The sequence below is a fragment of the Phyllobates terribilis genome, unplaced genomic scaffold (genome assembly GCF_046119375.1).
Source record: "Phyllobates terribilis strain yellow unplaced genomic scaffold, ASM4611937v1 Scaffold_1__5_contigs__length_1240528914, whole genome shotgun sequence".
NCBI lineage: Eukaryota > Metazoa > Chordata > Amphibia > Anura > Dendrobatidae > Phyllobates > Phyllobates terribilis.
This window is the reverse complement of record NW_027362761.1, coordinates 1,226,536,643-1,226,561,812: the sequence shown is the minus strand read 5'-3', so window position 1 is coordinate 1,226,561,812 and position 25,170 is coordinate 1,226,536,643. Positions and strand designations below refer to the sequence as shown.

At 48.9% G+C, this 25,170-nt stretch overlaps 1 protein-coding gene across 1 annotated transcript; it reads right to left on the bottom strand.

The window, feature by feature from the left end:
* Window positions 1-8,592: 8,592 nt before the first annotated feature.
* Window positions 8,593-22,838, bottom strand: CDC25B (cell division cycle 25B). Its single transcript, XM_073649855.1, has 16 exons — window positions 21,776-22,838; window positions 19,720-19,817; window positions 19,592-19,643; window positions 17,180-17,221; window positions 16,579-16,612; window positions 16,198-16,308; window positions 15,683-15,787; window positions 14,785-14,922; window positions 14,619-14,693; window positions 11,338-11,517; window positions 11,149-11,244; window positions 10,887-10,949; window positions 10,706-10,804; window positions 10,490-10,623; window positions 10,295-10,406; window positions 8,593-10,148 (listed from the first exon to the last, which is right to left on the bottom strand). The coding sequence occupies exons 1-16, from the start codon at window positions 21,943-21,945 to the stop codon at window positions 10,008-10,010; spliced, it is 1,650 nt and encodes a 549-aa protein (XP_073505956.1). The 5' UTR covers window positions 21,946-22,838; the 3' UTR covers window positions 8,593-10,007.
* Window positions 22,839-25,170: the final 2,332 nt, after the last annotated feature.

Below are 25,170 nucleotides of genomic sequence, written 5' to 3'. Positions count from 1 at the left end.
TCTTGTACATAGGGAGAAGTATTATAGTAGTTATATTCTTGTACATATGGGGCAGTATTATAGTAGTTATATTCTTATACATAGGGAGCAGTATTATAGTAGTTATATTCTTGTACATAGGAGCAGTATTATAGTAGTTATATTCTTGTACATAGGAGCAGTATTATAGTAGTTATATTCTTGTACATAGGAGCAGTATTATAGTAGTTATATTCTTGTACATAGGGAGCAGTATTATAGTAGTTATATTCTTGTACATAGGGGCAGTATTATAGTAGTTATATTCTTGTACATAGGGGGCAGTATTATAGCAGTTATATTCTTGTACATAGGAGCAGTATTATAGTAGTTATATTCTTGTACATAGGAGCAGTATTATAGTAGTTATAATCTTATACATAGGAGCAGTATTATAGTAGTTATATTCCTGTACATAGGGGCAGTATTATAGTAGTTATATTCTTGTACATAGGGGGCAGTATTATAGTAGCTATATTCTTGTACATAGGGGCAGTATTATAGTAGTTATATTCTTGTACATAGGGAGAAGTATTATAGTAGTTATATTCTTGTACATAGGGAGAAGTATTATAGTAGTTATATTCTTGTACATAGGGAGCAGTATTATAGTAGTTATATTCTTGTACATAGGGGGCAGTATTATAGTAGTTATATTCTTGTACATAGGGGCAGTATTATAGTAGTTATATTCTTGTACATAGGGGGCAGTATTATAGCAGTTATATTCTTGTACATAGGAGCAGTATTATAGTAGTTATATTCTTGTACATAGGAGCAGTATTATAGTAGTTATAATCTTATACATAGGAGCAGTATTATAGTAGTTATATTCCTGTACATAGGGGCAGTATTATAGTAGTTATATTCTTGTACATAGGGGGCAGTATTATAGTAGCTATATTCTTGTACATAGGGGCAGTATTATAGTAGTTATATTCTTGTACATAGGGAGAAGTATTATAGTAGTTATATTCCTGTACATAGGGAGAAGTATTATAGTAGTTATATTCTTGTACATAGGAGCAGTATTATAGTAGTTATAATCTTGTACATAGGAGCAGTATTATACAGTTATATGAAAAAGTTTGGGCACCCCTATTAATCTTAAGCTTAATGTTTTATAAAAATTGGTGTTTTTGCAGCAGCTCTTTCAGTTTGATATATGTAATAACTGGTGGACACAGTAATGTTTCTGCCTTGAAATGAGGTTTATTGTACTAACAGAAAATGTGCAATCTGCATTCAAATAAAATTTGACAGGTGCATAAGTATGGGCACCTCACCAGAAAAGTGACATTAATATTTAGTAGATCCTCCTTTTGCCTCTAGTCGCTTCCTGTAGCTTTTAATGAGTTCCTGGATCCTGGATGAAGGTATTTTTGACCATTCCTCTTTACAAAACAATTCCAGTTCCTGTAAGTTTGATGGTCGCGGAGCATGGACAGCCCTCTTCAAATGATCCCACAGATGTTCAATGATATTCAGGTCTGGGGACTGGGATGGCCATTCCAGAACATTGTCATTGTTCCTCTGCATGAATGCCTGAGTAGATTTGGAGCGGTGTTTTGGATCATTGTCTTGCTGAAAGATCCATCCCCTGCGTAACTTCAACTTTGTCACTGATTCTTGAATATTATTGTCAAGAATCTGCTGATACTGAGTGGAATCCATGTGTCCCTCAACTTTAACAAGATTCCCGATGCCGGCATTGGCCACACAGCCCCAAAGCATGATGGAACCTCCACCAAATTTTATTGTGAGTAGCAAGTGCTTTTCTTGGAATGCTGTGTTTTTTTGCCGCCATGCATAACGCCTTTTTGTATGACCAAATAACTCAATCTTGGTTTCATCAGTCCACAGGACCTTCTTCCAAAAAGAAATGTGCTTTTGCATACCTCAGCCGACTCTGTTTGTGGCGTGCTTGCAGAAACGGCTTCTTTCGCATCACTCTCCCATACAGCTTCTCCTTGTGAAAAGTGCGTTGTATAGTTGACCGATGCACAGTGACACCATCTGCAGCAAGTTGATGCTGCAGCTCTCTGGAGGTGGTCTGAGGATTGTCCTTGACTGATCTCACCATTCTTCTTCTCTGCCTTTCTGATGTTTTTCTTGGCCTGACACTTCTGGCCTTAACAAGAACTGTCCCTGTGTTCTTCCATTTCCTTACTATGTTCCTCACAGTGGAAACTGACAGGTTAAATCTCTGGGACAGCTTTTTGTATCCTTCCCCTGAACAACTATGTTGAATAATCTTTGTTTTCAGATCATTTGACAGTTGTTTTGAGGAGCCCATGATGCCACTCTTCAGAGGAGATTCAAACAGGAGAACAACTTGCAAGTGGCCTCTTTAAGTAGCTTTTCTCATGATTGCATACACCTGGCTATGAAGCTCAAAGCTCAATGAGGTTACAAAACCAAAAAAAGTGCTTTAGTAAGTCAGTAAAAAGTAGGTAGGAGTATTTAAAACAAGAAAATGATAAGGGTGCCCATACTTATCCACCTGTCAAATTTCGTCTGAATGCAGATTGCACATTTTCTGTTAGTACAATAAACCTCATTTCAAGGCAGAAACATTACTGTGTCCAACAGTTATTACATATATCAAACTGAAAGAGCTGCTGCAAAAACACCAATTTTTATAAAACATTAAGCTTAAGATTAATAGGGGTGCCCAAACTTTTTCATATAACTGTAGTAGCTATATTCTTGTACATAGGGAGAAGTATTATAGTAGTTATATTCTTGTACATAGGGGGCAGTATTATAGTAGTTATATTCTTGTACATAGGAGCAGTATTATAGTAGTTATATTCTTGTACATAGGAGCAGTATTATAGTAGTTATATTCTTGTACATAGGAGCAGTATTATAGTAGTTATATTCTTGTACATAGGAGCAGTATTATAGTAGTTATATTCTTGTACATAGGAGCAGTATTATAGTAGCTATATTCTTGTACATAGGGGCAGTATTATAGTAGTTATATTCTTGTACATAGGGGGCAGTATTATAGTAGTTATATTCTTGTACATAGGGAGAAGTATTATAGTAGTTATATTCTTGTACATAGGGGCAGTATTATAGTAGTTATATTCTTGTACATAGGAGCAGTATTATAGTAGTTATATTCTTGTACATAGGAGCAGTATTATAGTAGTTATATTCTTGTACATAGGAGCAGTATTATAGTAGTTATATTCTTGTACATAGGGGGCAGTATTATAGTAGTTATATTCTTGTACATAGGAGCAGTATTATAGTAGTTATATTCTTGTACATAGGAGCAGTATTATAGTAGCTATATTCTTGTACATAGGGGCAGTATTATAGTAGTTATATTCTTGTACATAGGGGCAGTATTATAGTAGTTATATTCTTGTACATAGGAGCAGTATTATAGTAGCTATATTCTTGTACATAGGGGCAGTATTATAGTAGTTATATTCTTGTACATAGGGAGCAGTATTATAGTAGTTATATTCTTGTACATAGGGAGAAGTATTATAGTAGTTATATTCTTGTACATAGGAGCAGTATTATAGTAGCTATATTCTTGTACATAGGGGCAGTATTATAGTAGTTATATTCTTGTACATAGGGGCAGTATTATAGCAGTTATATTCTTGTACATAGGAGCAGTATTATAGTAGTTATATTCTTGTACATAGGGGGCAGTATTATAGCAGTTATAATCTTGTACATAGGAGCAGTATTATAGTAGTTATATTCTTGTACATAGGAGCAGTATTATAGTAGCTATATTCTTGTACATAGGGGCAGTATTATAGTAGTTATATTCTTGTACATAGGGGCAGTATTATAGTAGTTATATTCTTGTACATAGGAGCAGTATTATAGTAGTTATATTCTTGTACATAGGGGCAGTATTATAGTAGTTATATTTTTGTACATAGGAGCAGTATTATAGTAGTTATATTCTTGTACATAGGAGCAGTATTATAGTAGCTATATTCTTGTACATAGGGAGAAGTATTATAGTAGTTATATTCTTGTACATAGGAGCAGTATTATAGTAGCTATATTCTTGTACATAGGGGCAGTATTATAGTAGTTATATTCTTGTACATAGGGAGAAGTATTATAGTAGTTATATTCTTGTACATAGGAGCAGTATTATAGTAGCTATATTCTTGTACATAGGGGCAGTATTATAGTAGTTATATTCTTGTACATAGGGGCAGTATTATAGTAGTTATATTCTTGTACATAGGAGCAGTATTATAGTAGTTATATTCTTGTACATAGGGGCAGTATTATAGTAGTTATATTCTTGTACATAGGAGCAGTATTATAGTAGCTATATTCTTGTACATAGGAGCAGTATTATAGTAGTTATATTCTTGTACATAGGAGCAGTATTATAGTAGTTATATTCTTGTACATAGGGGGCAGTATTATAGTAGTTATATTCTTGTACATAGGGAGCAGTATTATAGTAGTTATATTCTTGTACATAGGAGTAGTATTATAGTAGTTATATTCTTGTACATAGGGGCAGTATTATAGTAGCTATATTCTTATACATAGGGAGCAGTATTATAGTAGTTATATTCTTGTACATAGGGAGCAGTATTATAGTAGCTATATTCTTATACATAGGGAGCAGTATTATAGTAGCTATATTCTTATACATAGGGAGCAGTATTATAGTAGTTATATTCTTGTATATAGGGGGCAGTATTATAGTAGTTATATTCTTATACATAGGGAGCAGTATTATAGTAGTTATATTCTTGTACATAGGAGCAGTATTATAGTAGTTATATTCTTATACATAGGGGCAGTATTATAGTAGTTATATTCTTGTACATAGGAGCAGTATTATAGTAGTTATATTTTTATACATAGGGAGCAGTATTATAGTAGTTATATTCTTGTACATAGGGGCAGTATTATAGTAGTTATATTCTTGTACATAGGAGCAGTATTATAGTAGTTATATTCTTGTACATAGGGGGCAGTATTATAGTAGTTATATTGTTGTACATAGGAGCAGTATTATAGTAGTTATATTCTTGTACATAGGGGGCAGTATTATAGTAGTTATATTCTTGTACTAGGAGCAGTATTATAGTAGTTATATTCTTATACATAGGGAGCAGTATTATAGTAGTTATATTCTTGTACATAGGAGCAGTATTATAGTAGTTATATTCTTGTACATAGGGGGCAGTATTATAGTAGTTATAATCTTGTACATAGGGAGCAGTATTATAGTAGTTATATTCTTGTACATAGGAGCAGTATTATAGTAGTTATATTCTTGTACATAGGAGCAGTATTATAGTAGTTATATTCTTGTACATAGGGGGCAGTATTATAGTAGTTATATTCTTGTACATAGGGAGCAGTATTATAGTAGTTATATTCTTATACATAGGGAGCAGTATTATAGTAGTTATATTCTTGTACATAGGAGCAGTATTATAGTAGTTATATTCTTGTACATAGGGGGCAGTATTATAGTAGTTATAATCTTGTACATAGGGAGCAGTATTATAGTAGTTATATTCTTGTACATAGGAGCAGTATTATAGTAGTTATATTCTTGTACATAGGAGCAGTATTATAGTAGTTATATTCTTATACATAGGGGCAGTATTATAGTAGCTATATTCTTGTACATAGGAGCAGTATTATAGTAGTTATATTTTTATACATAGGGAGCAGTATTATAGTAGTTATATTCTTGTACATAGGGGCAGTATTATAGTAGTTATATTCTTGTACATAGGAGCAGTATTATAGTAGTTATATTCTTGTACATAGGGGGCAGTATTATAGTAGTTATATTGTTGTACATAGGAGCAGTATTATAGTAGTTATATTCTTGTACATAGGGGGCAGTATTGTAGTAGTTATGGTCTTGTACATAGGGGGCAGTATTATATCAGCTATATGTTTGCACACAGGGGTAGTCATATCGGATGACTTCTGCAGTGGTTTTGCTCCGGTAGAGGGTTTTCATGTCCTTTGTTTTGGGTGGAGAACCCCATTACCATCTGGATAACCTCGCAGGTTCCTCGCGGTCAGACGTCGGTTTTATACATTATTCGCAGATATTCTATAAATGAACCAGAAATACCTGAACAGGGTGAGGAGAGGTGACAATAATCTCTCGGGAGTCTGGATTCTTTCCACGCTCGCAGCATTATATAATGACGGGTGGATACAGTGTACACAAGCTCATGTATCTAATCCCGTCATGTGATACTGTGTATCTCATCCTGCATGATCCTGTCTGCAGACCTGTGTATCTAAGCCTATGCTGTGATACCTTAGTAGAGGCCGGCACAGTACTACACTCCTCATCGTCTCTCTGGTGATTAGTGTCGGTGACATTCCTGGGTATAATCTGCCCCATTATCCAGGTACCTGCCATGTGGCCACATTCCCCGGACAGCGGAGGCCGCCATATGCGCCAGCTTTATAATGGCAGGACACAGCTGCAGCATTACTGCTGACAATGTTAGATTGTCAGCTCCTAGGCCGAGGTCTACAAGAGGATCTTTACAATGTCTGGATCTCTTGACATGTCAGGTCCCCGTACTTGTTGAATCTATACACTCTCTGAATCTCCATACGTGTGGGATCTATACACAAGATGGATCTCCCTATGTGCAAAACCCATACACAAGATGGATCTCCCTATGTGCAAAACCCATACACAAGATGGATCTCTCTAAGTGCGAAACCCATACACAAGATGGATCTCCCTATGTGCAAAACCCATACACCAGATGGATCTCTCTAAGTGCGAAACCCATACACCAGATGGATCTCCCTATGTGCAAAACCCATACACCAGATGGATCTCCCTATGTGCAAAACCCATACACCAGATGGATCTCTCTATGTGTGAAACCCATACACCAGATGGATCTCTCTAAGTGCAAAACCCATACACCAGATGGATCTCTCTAAGTGCGAAACCCATACACCAGATGGATCTCCCTATGTGCAAAACCCATACACAAGATGGATCTCTCTATGTGTGAAACCCATACACCAGATGGATCTCCCTATGTGCAAAACCCATACACCAGATGGATCTCTCTATGTGTGAAACCCATACACCAGATGGATCTCTCTAAGTGCAAAACCCATACACCAGATGGATCTCTCTATGTGCGAAACCCATACACCAGATGGATCTCCCTATGTGCAAAACCCATACACCAGATGGATCTCTCTATGTGTGAAACCCATACACCAGATGGATCTCTCTATGTGTGAAACCCATACACCAGATGGATCTCTCTATGTGCGAAACTCATAAAACAGATAGATCTCTCTACGTGCGAAACCCATACACCAGATGGATCTCTGTACGTGCGAAACCCATACACCAGATGGATCTCTCTATGTGCGAAACTCATACACCAGATAGATCTCTGTACGTGCGAAACCCATACACCAGATGGATCTATGCATCTAAATTTTGTCGTTGCAGTCTTTTCGTCCCGGTCACTACGCACATTTGTTCATAGGGACTTTATAACCACCTGCGGCCGCTAATGATCCCCTCCGATGTCACTGCTGTCATTTACCCAATTTCTTCTCACCGGCCCCAGATCAGACCCTGCGGTGAGGCGGCTGCACTTCCTGCTGTGCGGAGTCTGTGAAACGCGTCAGTTGTGGGATCACTTCTCCGTTCCTGTGTGATGGACGCTCATGTGATTTCATGGGGTCTGTAGTGGAGATTGCAGGGTCGGTATATATGTGCTGGTCCTATATGCTGGTCGGGGGGGAGATACATGGACGTGAGCTGTTTATATAGAGAAGGTAAAGACCTTAGAAGAACACAGATGTCACCGACATTTCTGCGGTGTCTGAATGGTCACATAGTGGTCTAGTTCAGGATGGTGTTTGGGAAACATGGCTGACCCTATATGAGAAGAGCTGCACTGGCGGCCGTACTGCCACGCACCTGAAGGAGGCGCAATACGAACGCTCATCTCATGTGGGGGATATTGACGCTGTGAGCCGAGGTTCTCACGGGGCGGACGGGAAGCCATCGCTATCCAACAGCAATTTACAGGAATTCTCCACACAAAGCGTCAGAAAATAAATCAGAGAAGTGGCGTCTCCATGGTGACGTGCCCCCCCCCCGGTGTGTCCTCACAGCCTGAGCAATCAAACCGAGGGGCTGCTAAGGGGGGGGAGTGCAGCACGACAACACCGGTTGCTAGGCAGGGCGTCCTTAGCAACCAAACAAAACGCACTTACATGGCCTCTTTAATGGGATTTCTTTGGGAAATCACCGGGTTACGCTGATTGTGAGGTGGGAATAGTCAGACATTATTGTGAAAGCACCATCCTGTCCCCATAACGCTTCGTATTTCCCCCTCTGTAGGGGATTTTCTGGCCTTAAAGGGAAGCAGAATGATCCCTGCACCTCGTAGGTGTCATACCGGGACACAATCCCTCAGGCGCCGCTGATCTCCACCAATCAGAAGCCATAGGGGAGGTCACATGACCACTAAGCGCTCCTATCCGCCGCTCCTGGATTCCCCCGTAATCCCGCAGGCGCACAGACCACGCGTTCAGTGTAACAATCAGAATTTTATTATCCCTGAATTTGTGACATAATGAAAAATAGCAAAAAAAATTAAATAAAATAAAATAAAAGCGCGAAGCGTCAGCAGCCGGATACGGCGTCTAATCATCCGGGGTCCCAGCGTCCTCACAACAGATTGGTAGAAAACAGCTTCATTACAGCAAAAAAAAAAAGACAAAGTGTGCAAACGACATAAATAAGAAATATAAAGATGGCGGCAGATTGTGTACACAGGACGGTGCGAGGTCCGACCGGGGGATGAATACATAGAAGAATCATGGCGACAGGGACCACAAGAACCAAGAACATCCATAAATACAAGCGCTAAACACCAAACGGGGGAAAAACAACGAGAGAAAAACCGCAAAAATAAAAGTGCGCCAGCCGCTCCGGGGGAGACGCCATTTGTATCAGGATGAAAGAAAAATAAGGAAGAAAATACAATTTTTTTTAATGCAAGAAAATGACAAAAAAAATAAATGTTATAATTTTGCTGCGGGCGATAAAATCTGGAAAAATGTAAAAAAATTAATTTCTGGGATCATTGATATTAATCATGAGTGAAGCGTCTGAGGTTTCCTGAATTTCACAGTTATTGTGCAGCAGCTGCCATGTTGTAAGCTGTGTTTAGAGGGGGTCCGGGGAGAACGTGCTGATGGCCGGGGGGCCGACTGCCGGGACCTGCGCATCTTCGACTGTCGCTCCATTTCATAAGAGTACCCCACTGATGAGAACGTCCACTTTAAGTGAAGGAGAATATTTTTGGATTTTTTTGCAGTCCACCTAGGTGTCGGCCATGTTACCTGCAGAACAGGCGTTTCTCTTCTACCCAGGAGATGAGAATATTAACCCCGGCTCCAGTATTTGTGGATATATGTTACGATATGTAGAATATACAGAAACCCTCCCCCTATATAATACACAGCAACGAGAACACACAAGTAATGCCGAGGGGAGAAATATAAAATTTTATATAAAAATAGTAAAAAAAAAAAAAAAAATTTGGACTATAACCTCCTGTAGAGTCCATCCCTCGGAGCAGGACGGCGGTGAGGGCTCCCGTAGACGGGTGGTGGCGACGCGTGGAGACTGATTGACCGCGCAGAGCAGTGGAGGAGGCGGCCGCCGCCTTACAATACCCAAGAAAAGTGCAAGTGCAACTTCAAGTATTCACACGACTCCATGAGACGTCCTTGTGGTACAGACATGATCAAGTTTGTGTCCTGCAGGACTCCAGCCATCAGAGAAGTCCTGTCCTTACACCATGGTGGGTCCAGCAGATGATCTCCAGTCTGGGGGGTCCGTCCTCTGAGATTATCCCAAGATCTTTCACAACTGATGACCAACGTAAATGCCGGCCTTGTGATGGTCCGGTGTCCGGGGTGAGGCTCTTTCTGTAGACTCATCACCACTTGGTCTGCTGCCGGTAGATCTCCCGCTTGCTCCTGTCGCCTCCCCATGTCCGACTCTTGGCACGGAAGAGTTTTAGGTCTTCCTTAAAGTCTTTGTGATACATGGAGCGATAAGCCTGAGGCTCGCACAGCGTCTGCAACAGAGGAAGGGAGAAAGCCCATTAGTCATGGCAGACACCGGCACGGACCTGCAGTTGTGTATGGGGTGATCACCCCAAACTGCAGATCTGAGGGCACGGTACAGAGATGACCACCATGTATACTGTGAGACGTCACCCACCTGGAAGCCGGGGAAGAACTCTTTGTAGCCCCCTTTCAGCACGTACAGCTCGGGGTAATGGAGTTTGGGGTATTCATTGCTGCTCCTGTCCTGCTTCCTAACAAAGCGGCACCTGCCGAGTAATAAGGAATAGTGAGATAACAATTCTAGATAAGACGTCTTATACGTGTGGTTATACACAAGGGAAGCACGTACATGCGGGGTCCTCTCTCGGAGGAGAATTCACAGTGGAAGATGATGATGACTCTCTTATCCTCGCCGCTCGGCACGATCGGCGTCTTCAGGAGGAAAGCGTCCACGTCCTGCTCCATTGGGAGATTCACTGCCCCCTGCAGGAAGGAGGACACAAGGCATTGAGCACAGATATATATGTATTATTCCATCCGACCATTGACCGTGGTTCCCCCTTACCTTGATGTGTCCTCCCTCATACTCGTACGGGTAGCGGCAGTCCACAACGATGCAGCGATCGATCTGCTGCGCATACTTTCCATTCAGCACGTCATTCATCTGATGGGACAAGCAGGGGGTTATATCATATTATACCGTATGTATTACAGCACCGGGGGCCGCAAGCAGGGGCCACACTCACCATTTCTGGGGTGATGTACTTGAGGTCCTGGTGCTGACCGTCCACCGTCTTCAATAAATATGTCTATAAAATGGAAAGGTACAAACATCTGTAGATGTAATACATGATTATACGCAGTGTCCAAACCACCGTCATTCCTGGGAATTGCAGCGGTCCCTGCCAGGATATATATATATATATATATATATATATATATATATATACATATACACCTGTACACAGCGTGAGAATATTATCAGTTGACTACTCTTTCTCGTCTTACCTTCGAGGAGTCGCCAATTAAATCCCTTTGATCGTTATCTAAAATGTTCTCGACTGTTTCCACGCAGAGTGACTTGGATCGTCCGAGCTTCATTTTCTAATACGGAGGGAAACATTCGGGATGAGTTACCTACAGATATGGCCGTATGACGGCGAGGTTCTTACAAGAGGGGGTCTCCTCTGTACTCACCGGCTCCACCGGCTCGGGCTCCTCTGTGGCCACACAGGCCACGTTCTTCTGCCGCTTAGGTTTCACCGGAGTGTCGCCGTCGTCTGGTCTGTCCACTCGTTTCAGGACTGGTCGTATGATGCTGCTCGGCATGGACGGCGAGCGGAACAGGCGGCGACATTTGCTTTTTATAACCAAATCCTAAGAGATGAAGGGAAACGAGAGGTCAGTAGAGGAGAGCGGCCTAGACGGCAGTCACAGATCTCTACAGAGAGGACCCAGACGCCGGTCACAGATCTCTAAAGGGAGGACCCAGACGCCGGTCACAAATCTCTACAGAGAGGACCCAGACGGCGGTCACAGATCTCTACAGAGAGGACCCAGACGCCGGTCACAAATCTCTACAGAGAGGACCCAGACGCCGGTCACAAATCTCTACAGAGAGGACCCAGACGCCGGTCACAAATCTCTACAGAGAGGACCCAGACGCCGGTCACAGATATCTAAAGGGAGGACCCAGACGCCGGTCACAAATCTCTACAGAGAGGACCCAGACGCCTGTCACAAATCTCTACAGAGAGGACCCAGACGCCGGTCACAAATCTCTACAGAGAGGACCCAGACGCCGGTCACAAATCTCTACAGAGAGGACCCAGACGCCGGTCACAAATCTCTACAGAGAGGACTCAGACGCCGGTCACAGATCTCTAAAGGGAGGACCCAGACGCTGGTCACGGATCTCTAAAGGGAGGACCCAGACGCTGGTCACAGATCTCTACAGAGAGGACCCAGACGCCGGTCACAGATCTCTACAGAGAGGACCCAGACGTCGGTCACAGATCTCTACAGAGAGGACCCAGACGCCGATCACAGACCACAGATCTACAGAGAGGACCCAGACGCCGGTCACAGATCTCTAAAGGGAGGACCCAGACGCCGGTCACAGATCTCTAAAGGGAGGACCCAGACGCCGGTCACAGATCTCTAAAGGGAGGACCCAGACGCCGGTCACAGATCTCTAAAGGGAGGACCCAGACGCCGGTCACAGATCTCTAAAGGGAGGACCCAGACGCCGGTCACAGATCTCTCCAGAGAGGACCCAGATGCCGGTCACAGACCGCAGATCTCTACAGAGAGGACCCAGACGCCGGTCACAGATCTCTAAAGGGAGGACCCAGACGCCGGTCACAGATCTCTACAGAGAGGACCCAGACGCCGGTCACAGATCTCTACAGAGAGGACCCAGACGCCGGTCACAGATCTCTAAAGGGAGGACCCAGACGCCGGTCACAGACCACAGATCTCTACAGAGAGGACCCAGACGCCGGTCACAGATCTCTCCAGAGAGGACCCAGACGCCGGTCACAGATCTCTAAAGGGAGGACCCAGACGCCGGTCACAGATCTCTACAGAGAGGACCCAGACGCCGGTCACAGATCTCTAAAGGGAGGACCCAGACGCCGGTCACAGACCACAGATCTCTACAGAGAGGACCCAGACGCCGGTCACAGATCTCTCCAGAGAGGACCCAGACGCCGGTCACAGATCTCTAAAGGGAGGACCCAGACGCTGGTCACAGATCTCTACAGAGAGGACCCAGACGCCGGTCACAGATCTCTACAGAGAGGGCCCAGACGCCGGTCACAAATCTCTACAGAGAGGACCCAGACGCCGGTCACAGATCTCTACAGAGAGGACCCAGACGCCGGTCACAGATCTCTACAGAGAGGACCCAGACGCCGGTCACAGATCTCTACAGAGAGGACCCAGACGCCGGTCACAGATCTCTAAAGGGAGGACCCAGACGGCGGTCACAAATCTCTACAGAGAGGACCCAGACGCCGGTCACAGATCTCTACAGAGAGGACCCAGACGCCGGTCACAGATCTCTACAGAGAGGACCCAGACGGCGGTCACAGATCTCTACAGAGAGGACCCAGACGGCGGTCACAGATCTCTACAGAGAGGACCCAGACGGCGGTCACAGATCTCTACAGAGAGGACCCAGACGGCGGTCACAGATCTCTACAGAGAGGACCCAGACGCCGGTCACAGATCTCTAAAGGGAGGACCCAGACGCCGGTCACAGACCACAGATCTCTACAGAGAGGACCCAGACGCCGGTCACAGATCTCTCCAGAGAGGACCCAGACGCCGGTCACAGATCTCTAAAGGGAGGACCCAGACGCCGGTCACAGATCTCTACAGAGAGGACCCAGACGCCGGTCACAGATCTCTAAAGGGAGGACCCAGACGCCGGTCACAGACCACAGATCTCTACAGAGAGGACCCAGACGCCGGTCACAGATCTCTCCAGAGAGGACCCAGACGCCGGTCACAGATCTCTAAAGGGAGGACCCAGACGCTGGTCACAGATCTCTAAAGGGAGGACCCAGACGGCGGTCACAGATCTCTACAGAGAGGACCCAGACGCCGGTCACAGATCTCTACAGAGAGGGCCCAGACGCCGGTCACAAATCTCTACAGAGAGGACCCAGACGCCGGTCACAGATCTCTACAGAGAGGACCCAGACGCCGGTCACAGATCTCTACAGAGAGGACCCAGACGCCGGTCACAGATCTCTACAGAGAGGACCCAGACGCCGGTCACAGATCTCTAAAGGGAGGACCCAGACGGCGGTCACAAATCTCTACAGAGAGGACCCAGACGCCGGTCACAGATCTCTACAGAGAGGACCCAGACGCCGGTCACAGATCTCTACAGAGAGGACCCAGACGCCGGTCACAGATCTCTACAGAGAGGACCCAGACGCCGGTCACAGATCTCTACAGAGAGGACCCAGACGGCGGTCACAGATCTCTAAAGGGAGGACCCAGACGGCGGTCACAGATCTCTACAGAGAGGACCCAGACGCCGGTCACAGATCTCTAAAGGGAGGACCCAGACGCTGGTCACAGATCTCTAAAGGGAGGACCCAGACGCTGGTCACAGATCTCTACAGAGAGGACCCAGATGCCGGTCACAGATCTCTACAGAGAGGACCCAGACGCCGGTCACAGATCTCTACAGAGAGGACCCAGACGCCGGTCACAGATCTCTACAGAGAGGACCCAGACGCCGGTCACAGATCTCTACAGAGAGGACCCAGACGCCGGTCACAGATCTCTACAGAGAGGACCCAGACGCCGGTCACAGATCTCTACAGAGAGGACCCAGACGCCGGTCACAGATCTCTACAGAGAGGACCCAGACGCCGGTCACAGATCTCTACAGAGAGGACCCAGACGCCGGTCACAGACCAGATCTCTACAGAGAGGAATGATAAAATGCGACAGCATACCACATCATGCGTCTCCTCCTTTTTCAAGGGTGCGCACAGAAGGTTCTTCATACCGGTGGGAAGATTTGGTTCACCCTGAAGATTAGATTAGTAGATTACAGTAGGTGAGAATAAGGAGAAGAGTGTCAAGTAAGTGTCTCGCTCGTTACAAGAAAGGTGGACGCACCTTCACGTCATCGTCATCCATGATCTCCATGAAGCCGTCATCATCTTCATCATCGTGCAGAGAGAAGGTCAGGGAAGATTTGCGTAACCGGACTGGGCTTTCAGAATCCAAGTCAAACCCGATTCTCTCCGGGGAGAACTGGAAGGGGAATGACAATTTGGCTCGAGCATACTACCATACTGTATAGTGTTCTTTCACATTGGGCAGAGAGTTTCTTTTTATACCTCCGCCGGTCCTGGAGCAATGATGTCCTATCTATCATCCACATAACATCATAGCTGCAGCGGGGACCACCACCCATATGCAGGACCAGCAGGGACCACCACCCATATGCAGGACCAGCAGGGACCACCACCCACATGCAGGACCAGGTGCAGGACAAGGTCGGGCAGCACCACATGCAGGACCACCAGGCACCACCACAGCGGCAGCGCTGGATTCAGTAGGTGAATATTTTAGCATTTTCTTTCATCTTCTGCTTTATTCTATATTCTTACACATTTATTCATTCTGATCTATGGATTTGTTGCCTATGTACAAAATTCCATTTCATAGATTGGAATTTTTGGAACAGGACGATTCTCTGGGTCATAAGTAGAGATGGTGCGAATCGATGTGCAGGATGCGTTGCACCGACCACCTCAGTAGGTTCCCTGTAAACCCCTTCTAATCTGATGGCATTCGCGGCCCCCCCATTGGATTAGCTGGCCTTGTGTGACGTCATCTATGCAGCGTGACACAAATGGGACGTCGCGCCCGGCCGGCTAATCAGGGGTCCGTAAGAATGCCATTTATTACTGATACCGCTGCTGAACCAGGTCCTGCAAATTTATTCACACCATATCTAGTCATAAGAAGTGGCGCCCCCTGCAGGGTCGGTCTACAGCCGGAGACTCACCATGAGGGAGGGGGCAGAGTTAGGTCTTGCCTTGAAGGTCTCATAGCTACGTAGACGGTTCCTTAACACCGGACACATGAACGGCCTCTTGAATAAGAAGACGTCCTGCAAGGAAGGGAATACAAAGATTAAAAATAAAGGGTCAAAAGCCGAGATTCATGGAGGAAATTGATATCGTCAGTGATACGGAGTGAGGAGGGATACAGTATCCTCAGAGGTCGCACCCATTATTTATGTGTTTCTTATGTAGCGCCATCATATTCCACAGCGCTTTATAGACATAATCATCACTGTCCCCATTGGGGCTCACAATCTACATCCCCTATCAGTGTCTTTTTCATATGGGAGGAAACCCACACAAATACGGGGAGAACATACACACTCCTTGCAGATGTTGTCCTTGGTGGGATTTGAACCCAGGATCCCAGCGCTGCAAAGCAACAGTGCTAACCACTGAGCCACTATACAGTGCTAACCACTGAACCATCGTGCTGCCCATGATCCCAGGGACTTACATTCTCCTTGTTGTCTTTGGCTGCAGGCTGTCCTTCCCTGGGACTGGCGAAATCCAGGTCTGATGTACTGGAGAGTCTTCTCAGGACCGGGCTTCCATGGAGGCGCGTCACCTATAAAATGCAAGAACAGTCGGTCAGGATGATGGTAGCCGTGTTTTACGTACATGCAGATATCCCGGGACAGGAGGCAAGCAGTTAGTGGAAAAGGGATTATCTCCTCATGTACAGACCACCATGGGGTCAGAAGACGGCAGGTTGTGATATCCTGCAGAAACTAGTCTAGGTATGTACTGATACCAGTCCAAGGCCCCCCTGCCGTGGAGTATATATACATTAAGCCTACACTGTATGTCATTTGCACTATAATACGAGGAAACTTACCGGTAAGGACTGTCTTCTGATCGGTGCTTTACAACTGCAAGAATAAAAGAAGAAAAGAAATCAGAACGGAGCGTCAGGGTCATCATAGGAATATTTCACATCATCTGGGGTGAAGAAATGGCGGCGAATAAAGTTTAAGTAAAAACTTTTTTGTAATGCACCCGCAAAGGGTTAACACCAGCCATTCTTATGGTTGCAGTGAATGGGGCGGTGGAGGGGGTGTCAGCGAGGGGGGTGTGTCAGCAGTGGAGGGGGGTGTCAGCAGTGGAGGGGGGTGTTAGCAGTGGAGGGGGGTGTCAGCAGTGGAGGGGGGTGTCAGCAGTGGAGGGGGGTGTCAGCAGTGGAGGGGGTGTCAGCAGTGGGGGGGGTCAGCAGTGGGGGGGGGGTCAGCAGTGGGGGGGGGGGGTCAGCAGTGGGGGGGGTGTCAGCAGTGGGGGGGGGGTGTCAGCGGTGGAGGGGGAGTCAGCAGTGGAGGGGGTGTCAGCGGTGGAGGGGGTGTCAGCGGTGGAGGGGGTGTCAGCGGTGGAGGGGGTGTCAGCAGTGGAGGGGGTGTCAGCAGTGGCCAGAAGTAGCGATCAGATAAGCACCCGTCATTACTCACTCATTGTTCAGGACTCCTCTGTCGAAAATAGACTTCTCGAAACTGAAGGAAGGAAGGAAAGAGAAAATGAGAAAGCGGCAGCGAGTGATCGGCCATCCTGTGCAGGTGCAGAGCGGGGTACACATGGGCGTTGTATCTGGGATATATGCAGTGCGTGCAGATGGGTATACACAGAGGTCACATGACCCCGAGAGTAAACATTATACATAAAATCCCCCAACAAAAGGCATTTTTGTCCCGCAGCGTGCAGAGCAGCCCCCTCCTCCTCGTCTCTATGGCCGGGCAGCCCCCTCCACCTGTATGTAAATGTCCGCCTTTGTTGTCAGCATGCCCCGTGCAAGCGTCGGGCCGCAGCTGTCTGATAAGTGTGGCTTCCATTCATTACAAGATGGCCGGCTGCAGGGGGGCACGTGTACGCACAGATGGAGCAGACCGCAGCAGATGGGGGGCAGCCACCATCCAATTACCTTCCTCTGCAGACCTGTCACCCTCCCCAGATTGCTCCATTCTCCGCAGGCCGCCATTAACCCATTCTCTGCTCTTTCTTCCGGCCCCCCACCCTTTATTCACCCCCCCCCCCTCCCTCGCACTTCAGGGGAGCAAAGCAAATGTCCGTGTATAATGTGTGGAGACCACCATAGAGCGGAATGAGAGGGATACAATGGCGGGGGTAGAGGTGCAGGAAGCCCAGCAGCTGTCCTTTATGGGCAGACATGACCCCGCACCCCCGTCCTGTTATATGAAGTGCCAACAGGTGCCCGGCAGTGTCAACACCAGACTGACCCCAATTAGGGCGGACATTACACCCACAAGGGGGAGGAGCGGCACGTGGGGCCAAAAGTGTTATTTATTTCATCATATCTGACATCTTTATCAACAAAGTGCACCTGTCCCTGAAGCCATAAAGTAAATGACCCCCCCGCCCCCCGATGCCTCCTCTTTGTGCAGGTTACTGACTGACATGTTTGGAGTTAATAATACAACGTGAACTTAGTGAAAATGTAATATAAGAACAAGGCCGCAATAACAACCAATCAAATTACAGCTTTCATTTTTTCCAGTGCAGATTGGAAATGAAACAAGCAATCTGATTGGTTGCTACGGGCAACTGCTCCACTGTTTGTGATCAGTGTAGCCAGAAAGCCTGACCACAGCCAACTCTATCTTCTATAAACTTTATCGGCAAGTCTGTCCACTTCTAAAAACCTTTCTTGACATGCTGGGAGTTGTAGTCCTGCCCATATATATTCCAGTACAGGTCTGGCTTCTATCTCAGCTGTCATCCCGTGGGATCAGTCTTTACAGCTGCATTCCTCTGGGCAGGAGAACAGAAGCAAACTGCGCTGTGTGAACGACGCCCACCTCCCCGACTGCGGACGCCCACCACCCCCGACTGCGGACGCCCACCACCCCGATTGCGGCTGCGGACAAACACCACCCCAACTGGGGCTGCAGATGCCCACCAACCCGACTGGGGCTGCAGACGCCCACCAACCCGACTGGGGCTGCAGACGCCCACCACCCCGACTGCGGCTGCAGACGCCCACCACCCCGACTGCGGCTGCAGACGCCCACCACCCCGACTGCGGCTGCAGACGCCCACCACCCCGACTGCGGCTGCAGACGCCCACCACCCCGACTGGGGCTGCAGATGTCCACCACCCTTACTGCGGCTGCAGACACACACCACCCCGACTGCGGCTGCAGACGCCCACCACCCCGACTGCGGACGCCCACCACCCCGACTGCAGACGCCCACCACCCCGACTGAGGCTGCAGGCGCCCACCACCCCGTCTGCGGACGCCCACCACCTCGACTGCGGCTGCAGACGCCCACCACCCCGACTGCGGCTGCAGACGCCCACCACCCTGACTGCGGCTGCAGACGCCCACCACCCTGACTGCGGCTGCAGACGCCCACCACCCCGACTGCGGCTGCAGACGCCCACCACCCCGACTGCGGCTGCAGACGCCCACCACCCCGACTGCGGCTGCAGACGCCCACCACCCCGACTGAGGCTGCAGACACCCACCACCCCGTCTGCGGACGCCCACCACCCCGACTGCGGCTGCAGACGCCCACCACCCCGACTGCGGCTGCAGACGCCCACCACCCCGACTGCGGCTGCAGACGCCCACCACCCCGACTGCGGCTGCAGACGCCCACCACCCCGACTGCGGCTGCACAGCCACGCTCCTGCCACAGGAGATGGATGGCAGTGGGTTACGAGGCATCCATCACAAAGACAGATACCAGATGGTGTCCGCAGATGTCGCCGTACCTTCCTGCTGCTCTATGTGCACAGAGGACGACAGCCGCGGCGGACATCTCTGCTTCATGTCAGTGAATACGCCCCTTAAGACCACCCTCGCCCAGTGAGGGGGCTGGCAACTGAGAAAAAGGAGACTTACATTTCTGTGGGCAAATCCGGGTCCAGGGGGCTGAGGTAGTCCATACATAAGCCTGGGGATGACAGAGGCCATAATTAACACCATACTAGAAGCAGGCTCGTTATAAAGCCCACCAGTATAAAACCCACCAGAGTCAGAGGAGTCGGAGGACGCGGTGCGGCTCAGGGACGGCGTCCTACTCCGATAGGACGGCAGCTCCGCTCTTCTCTTCGGGGTGTCGCTTTGCCTGTAATGTTGAAGGTGAGAGGGACCGCGGTCAGTCATCATCATCGTTAGGGGACTACAAGTCACAGCACGGCCGAGGTGACCGCTCTATCCCTGCACAGGATATGATGCCTCCTCCCTCCAAGGCTCAGAACCATCGAGCTGCCCCAATGTGAAGACCCCGCAGGGCGGATCAGGGACAGCTATGGGGTCTCTGCACGGTGGGGTTAATGGGACCTGACAGCTACAGATACCACAACCCTACAAGAGAGAACCATGTTACACGGGGGCCGAGCGCCATGTTACACGGGGGCCGAGCGCCATGTTACACGGGGGCCGAGCGCCATGTTACACGGGGGCCGAGCGCCATGTTACAAGGGGGCCGAGCGCCATGTTACAAGGGGGCCGAGCGCCATGTTACAAGGGGGCCGAGCGCCATGTTACACGGGGGCCGAGCGCCATGTTACACGGGGGCCGAGCGCCATGTTACACGGGGGCCGAGCGCCATGTTACACGGGGGCCGAGCGCCATGTTACAAGGGGGCCGAGCGCCATGTTACAAGGGGGCCGAGCGCCATGTTACAAGGGGGCCGAGCGCCATGTTACACGGGGGCCGAGCGCCAGGTTACATGGGGGCCGAGCGCCAGGTTACACTGGGGCCGAGCGCCAGGTTACACGGGGGCCGTACACAGGGCAGGCGGAGCATAGTATGTACCCAAAATACTGTACACCCCATGTGTACCCCCATATACACAGCTAAACTGCACACCACTACACCCAGCGATACACACCACTACACCCAGCGATACACCCAGCGCTGCACACCGGTACACTCAGCGCTGCACACCGGTACTCCCAGCGCCGTACACTCAGCGCTGCACACAACGCTGCACACCGGTGCTCCCAGCGCTGCACACCGGTACACCCAGCGCTGCACACCGGTACACCCAGCGCTGCACACCGGTACACCCAGCGCTGCACACCGGTACACCCAGCGCTACACACCGGTACACCCAGCGCTGCACACCGGTACACCCAGCGCTGCACACCGGTACACCCAGCGCTGCACACCGGTACACCCAGCGCTACACACCGGTACACCCAGCGCTACACACCGGTACACCCAGCGCTGCACACCGGTACACCCAGCGCTGCACACCGGTACACCCAGCGCTGCACACCGGTACACCCAGCGCCGTACACCGGTACACCCAGCGCCGTACACTCAGCGCTGCACACAACGCTGCACACCGGTGCTCCCAGCGCTGCACACCGGTACACCCAGCGCTACACCCAGCGCTGCACACCGGTACAACCAGCGCTGCACACCGGTACAACCAGCGCTGCACACCGGTACACCCAGCGCTGCACACCGGTACTCCCAGCGCTGCACACCGGTACACCCAGCGCTGCACACCGGTACACCCAGCGCCGTACACTCAGCGCTGCACACAACGCTGCACACCGGTACACCCAGCGCTGCACACCGGTACACCCAGCGCTGCACACCGGTACACCCAGCGCTGCACCCAGCGCTGCACACCGGTACACCCAGCGCCGTACACTCAGCGCTGCACACAACGCTGCACACCGGTGCTCCCAGCGCTGCACACCGGTACACCCAGCGCTGCACACCGGTACACCCAGCGCTACACCCAACGCTGCACACCGGTACACCCAGCGCTGCACACCGGTACACCCAGCGCTGCACACCGGTACACCCAGCGCTGCACACCGGTACACCCAGCGCTGCACACCGGTACACCCAGCGCTGCAGACCGCTACGTACACCGCTACACACAGCGCTGCACACTGCTACACACAGCGCTGCACCTCGGTACTCCCAACACACTAGTATACCAGAATATAATGGTATACACAGCACTGTACCCCAAGCGCCGTAAATCAGTACACACCAACATATATCAATACACAAAGCAGGTACGTGGTATACGCAGCACTGTGCTCTGTCGGTTCTTACCCTCCCAGGCCGGTGAGCCGATTCATGGTGAAGGTCAGGCTGGTGACCGGGGACAGCACCCCTCCGGTGTCCGGGGACAGCAGGCTCCGGCCGCAGGGTAACAGGGTGCAGGGTCGGGGCAGGACGGGGCGAACGGGACTGAACTCTCTCAGCAGTTTTGTCATCTCCATCTTGCAAAGAAAGCTGACAAGCCGTGCAAATGCAGAAAAGCAGCACCCAGAGTGTGCAGAAGAGCGTCAGTCAGTGACGGGAGCGTGCAGAAGAGCGTCAGTCAGTGACGGGAGCGTGCAGAAGAGCGTCAGTCAGTGACGGGAGCGTGCAGAAGAGCGTCAGTCAGTGACGGGAGCGTGCAGAAGAGCGTCAGTCAGTGACGGGAGCGTGCAGAAGAGCGTCAGTCAGTGAAGGGAGCGTGCAGAAGAGCGTCAGTCAGTGACGGGAGCGTGCAGAAGAGCGTCAGTCAGTGACGGGAGCGTGCAGAAGAGCGTCAGTCAGTGACGGGAGCGTGCAGAAGGTCGTCAGTCAGTGATGGGAGCGTGCAGAAGAGCGTCAGTCAGTGACGGGAGCGTGCAGAAGAGCGTCAGTCAGTGACCGGAGCATGCAGGAGAGCGTCAGTCAGTGACGGGAGCGTGCAGAAGAGCGTCAGTCAGTGACCGGAGAGTGCAGAAGAGCGTCAGTCAGTGATGGGAGCGTGCAGAAGAGCGTCAGTCAGTGACGGGAGCGTGCAGAAGAGCGTCAGTCAGTGACGGGAGCGTGCAGAAGAGCGTCAGTCAGTGACCGGAGAGTGCAGAAGAGCGTCAGTCAGTGACCGGAGAGTGCAGAAGAGCGTCAGTCAGTGACCGGAGCGTGCAGAATACAGTAAGGCCGTGCAGTAGATCGTAGACATCGGCGCAGCACGCAGGGTGCACACAGCGGCACAGTCTGTCCCAGGCAGCAGAGTCTCGGCGGCGGCCGGCAGTGGCTCCGGCAGTGGCTCCGGCAGTGGCTCCGGCAGCGCTCCCCTTCCTCCTCCCGTCCTCCTCCTCCTCCTCCGCTGCCCCGGCCTCTTTGCTCGGCTGCAGCCGCAGCGCTGCATTTATATTCGAATCATAACACAGGCAGGCGGCCGAGAGACAGCCAATCAGCAGGCGCGGCTGCGCTCCGGGGGCGGGGCCAGGTGACGTCATCTACTGTACAAGACAATGTAATGTATGTATAGATATATAAGACTGTAATATATATATAATGTACAGGAGGCTGTAATATATATATAATGTGCCAGAGCACAGAGTATATAGAGATGGAGCACAGAGTATATAGAGCCGGAGCACAGAGTATATAGAGCCGGAGCACAGAGTATATAGAGATGGAGCACAGAGTATATAGAGATGGAGCACAGAGTATATAGAGCCGGAGCACAGAGTATATAGAGCCGGAGCACAGAGTATATAGAGCCGGAGCACAGAGTATATAGAGATGGAGCACAGAGTATATAGAGATGGAGCACAGAGTATATAGAGATGGAGCACAGAGTATATAGAGCCGGAGCACAGAGTATATAGAGATGGAGCACAGAGTATATAGAGATGGAGCACAGAGTATATAGAGATGGAGCACAGAGTATATAGAGATGGAGCACAGAGTATATAGAGATGGAGCACAGAGTATATAGAGCCGGAGCACAGAGTATATAGAGATGGAGTACAGAGTATATAGAGATGGAGCACAGAGTATATAGAGATGGAGCACAGAGTATATAGAGATGGAGCACAGAGTATATAGAGATGGAGCACAGAGTATATAGAGCCGGAGCACAGAGTATATAGAGCCGGAGCACAGAGTATATAGAGATGGAGCACAGAGTATATAGAGCCGGAGCACAGAGTATATAGAGCCGGAGCACAGAGTATATAGAGATGGAGCACAGAGTATATAGAGATGGAGCACAGAGTATATAGAGCCGGAGCACAGAGTATATAGAGATGGAGCACAGAGTATATAGAGCCGGAGCACAGAGTATATAGAGATGGAGCACAGAGTATATAGAGCCGGAGCACAGAGTATATAGAGCCGGAGCACAGAGTATATAGAGCCGGAGTACAGAGTATATAGAGATGGAGCACAGAATATATAGAGATGGAGCGCAGAGTATATAGAGCCGGAGCGCAGAGTATATAGAGCCGGAGCGCAGAGTATATAGAGCCGGAGCACAGAGTATATAGAGATGGAGCACAGAGTATATAGAGCCGGAGCACAGAGTATATAGAGATGGAGCGCAGAGTATGTAGAGCCGGAGCGCAGAGTATATAGAGATGGAGCGCAGAGTATATAGAGCCGGAGCGCAGAGTATATAGAGCCGGAGCGCAGAGTATATAGAGATGGAGCGCAGAGTATATAGAGATGGAGCACAGAGTATATAGAGCCGGAGCACAGAGTATATAGAGCCGGAGCACAGAGTATATAGAGATGGAGCACAGAGTATATAGAGATGGAGCACAGAGTATATAGAGCCGGAGCTCAGAGTATATAGAGATGGAGCGCAGAGTATATAGAGCCGGAGCGCAGAGTATATAGAGATGGAGCGCAGAGTATATAGAGCCGGAGCGCAGAGTATATAGAGATGGAGTGCAGAGTATATAGAGCCGGAGCACAGAGTATATAGAGATGGAGCACAGAGTATATAGAGCCGGAGCGCAGAGTATATAGAGCCGGAGCACAGAGTATTTAGAGATGGAGCACAGAGTATATAGAGCCGGAGCACAGAGTATATAGAGCCGGAGCGCACAGTATATAGAGCCGGAGCGCACAGTATATAGAGATGGAGCGCAGAGTATATAGAGATGGAGCGCAGAGTATATAGAGATGGAGCGCAGAGTATATAGAGCCGGAGCACAGAGTATATAGAGCCGGAGCACAGAGTATATAGAGCCGGAGCACAGAGTATATAGAGATGGAGCACAGAGTATATAGAGATGGAGCGCAGAGTATATAGAGATGGAGCGCAGAGAATATAGAGATGGAGCACAGAGTATATAGAGCCGGCGTACAGAGTATATAGAGATGGAGCACAGAGTATATAGAGCCGGAGCACAGAGTATATAGAGCCGGAGCACAGAGTATATAGAGATGGAGCACAGAGTATATAGAGATGGAGCACAGAGTATATAGAGCCGGAGCTCAGAGTATATAGAGATGGAGCGCAGAGTATATAGAGCCGGAGCGCAGAGTATATAGAGATGGAGCGCAGAGTATATAGAGCCGGAGCGCAGAGTATATAGAGATGGAGTGCAGAGTATAGAGAGCCGGAGCACAGAGTATATAGAGATGGAGCACAGAGTATATAGAGCCGGAGCGCAGAGTATATAGAGCCGGAGCACAGAGTATTTAGAGATGGAGCACAGAGTATATAGAGCCGGAGC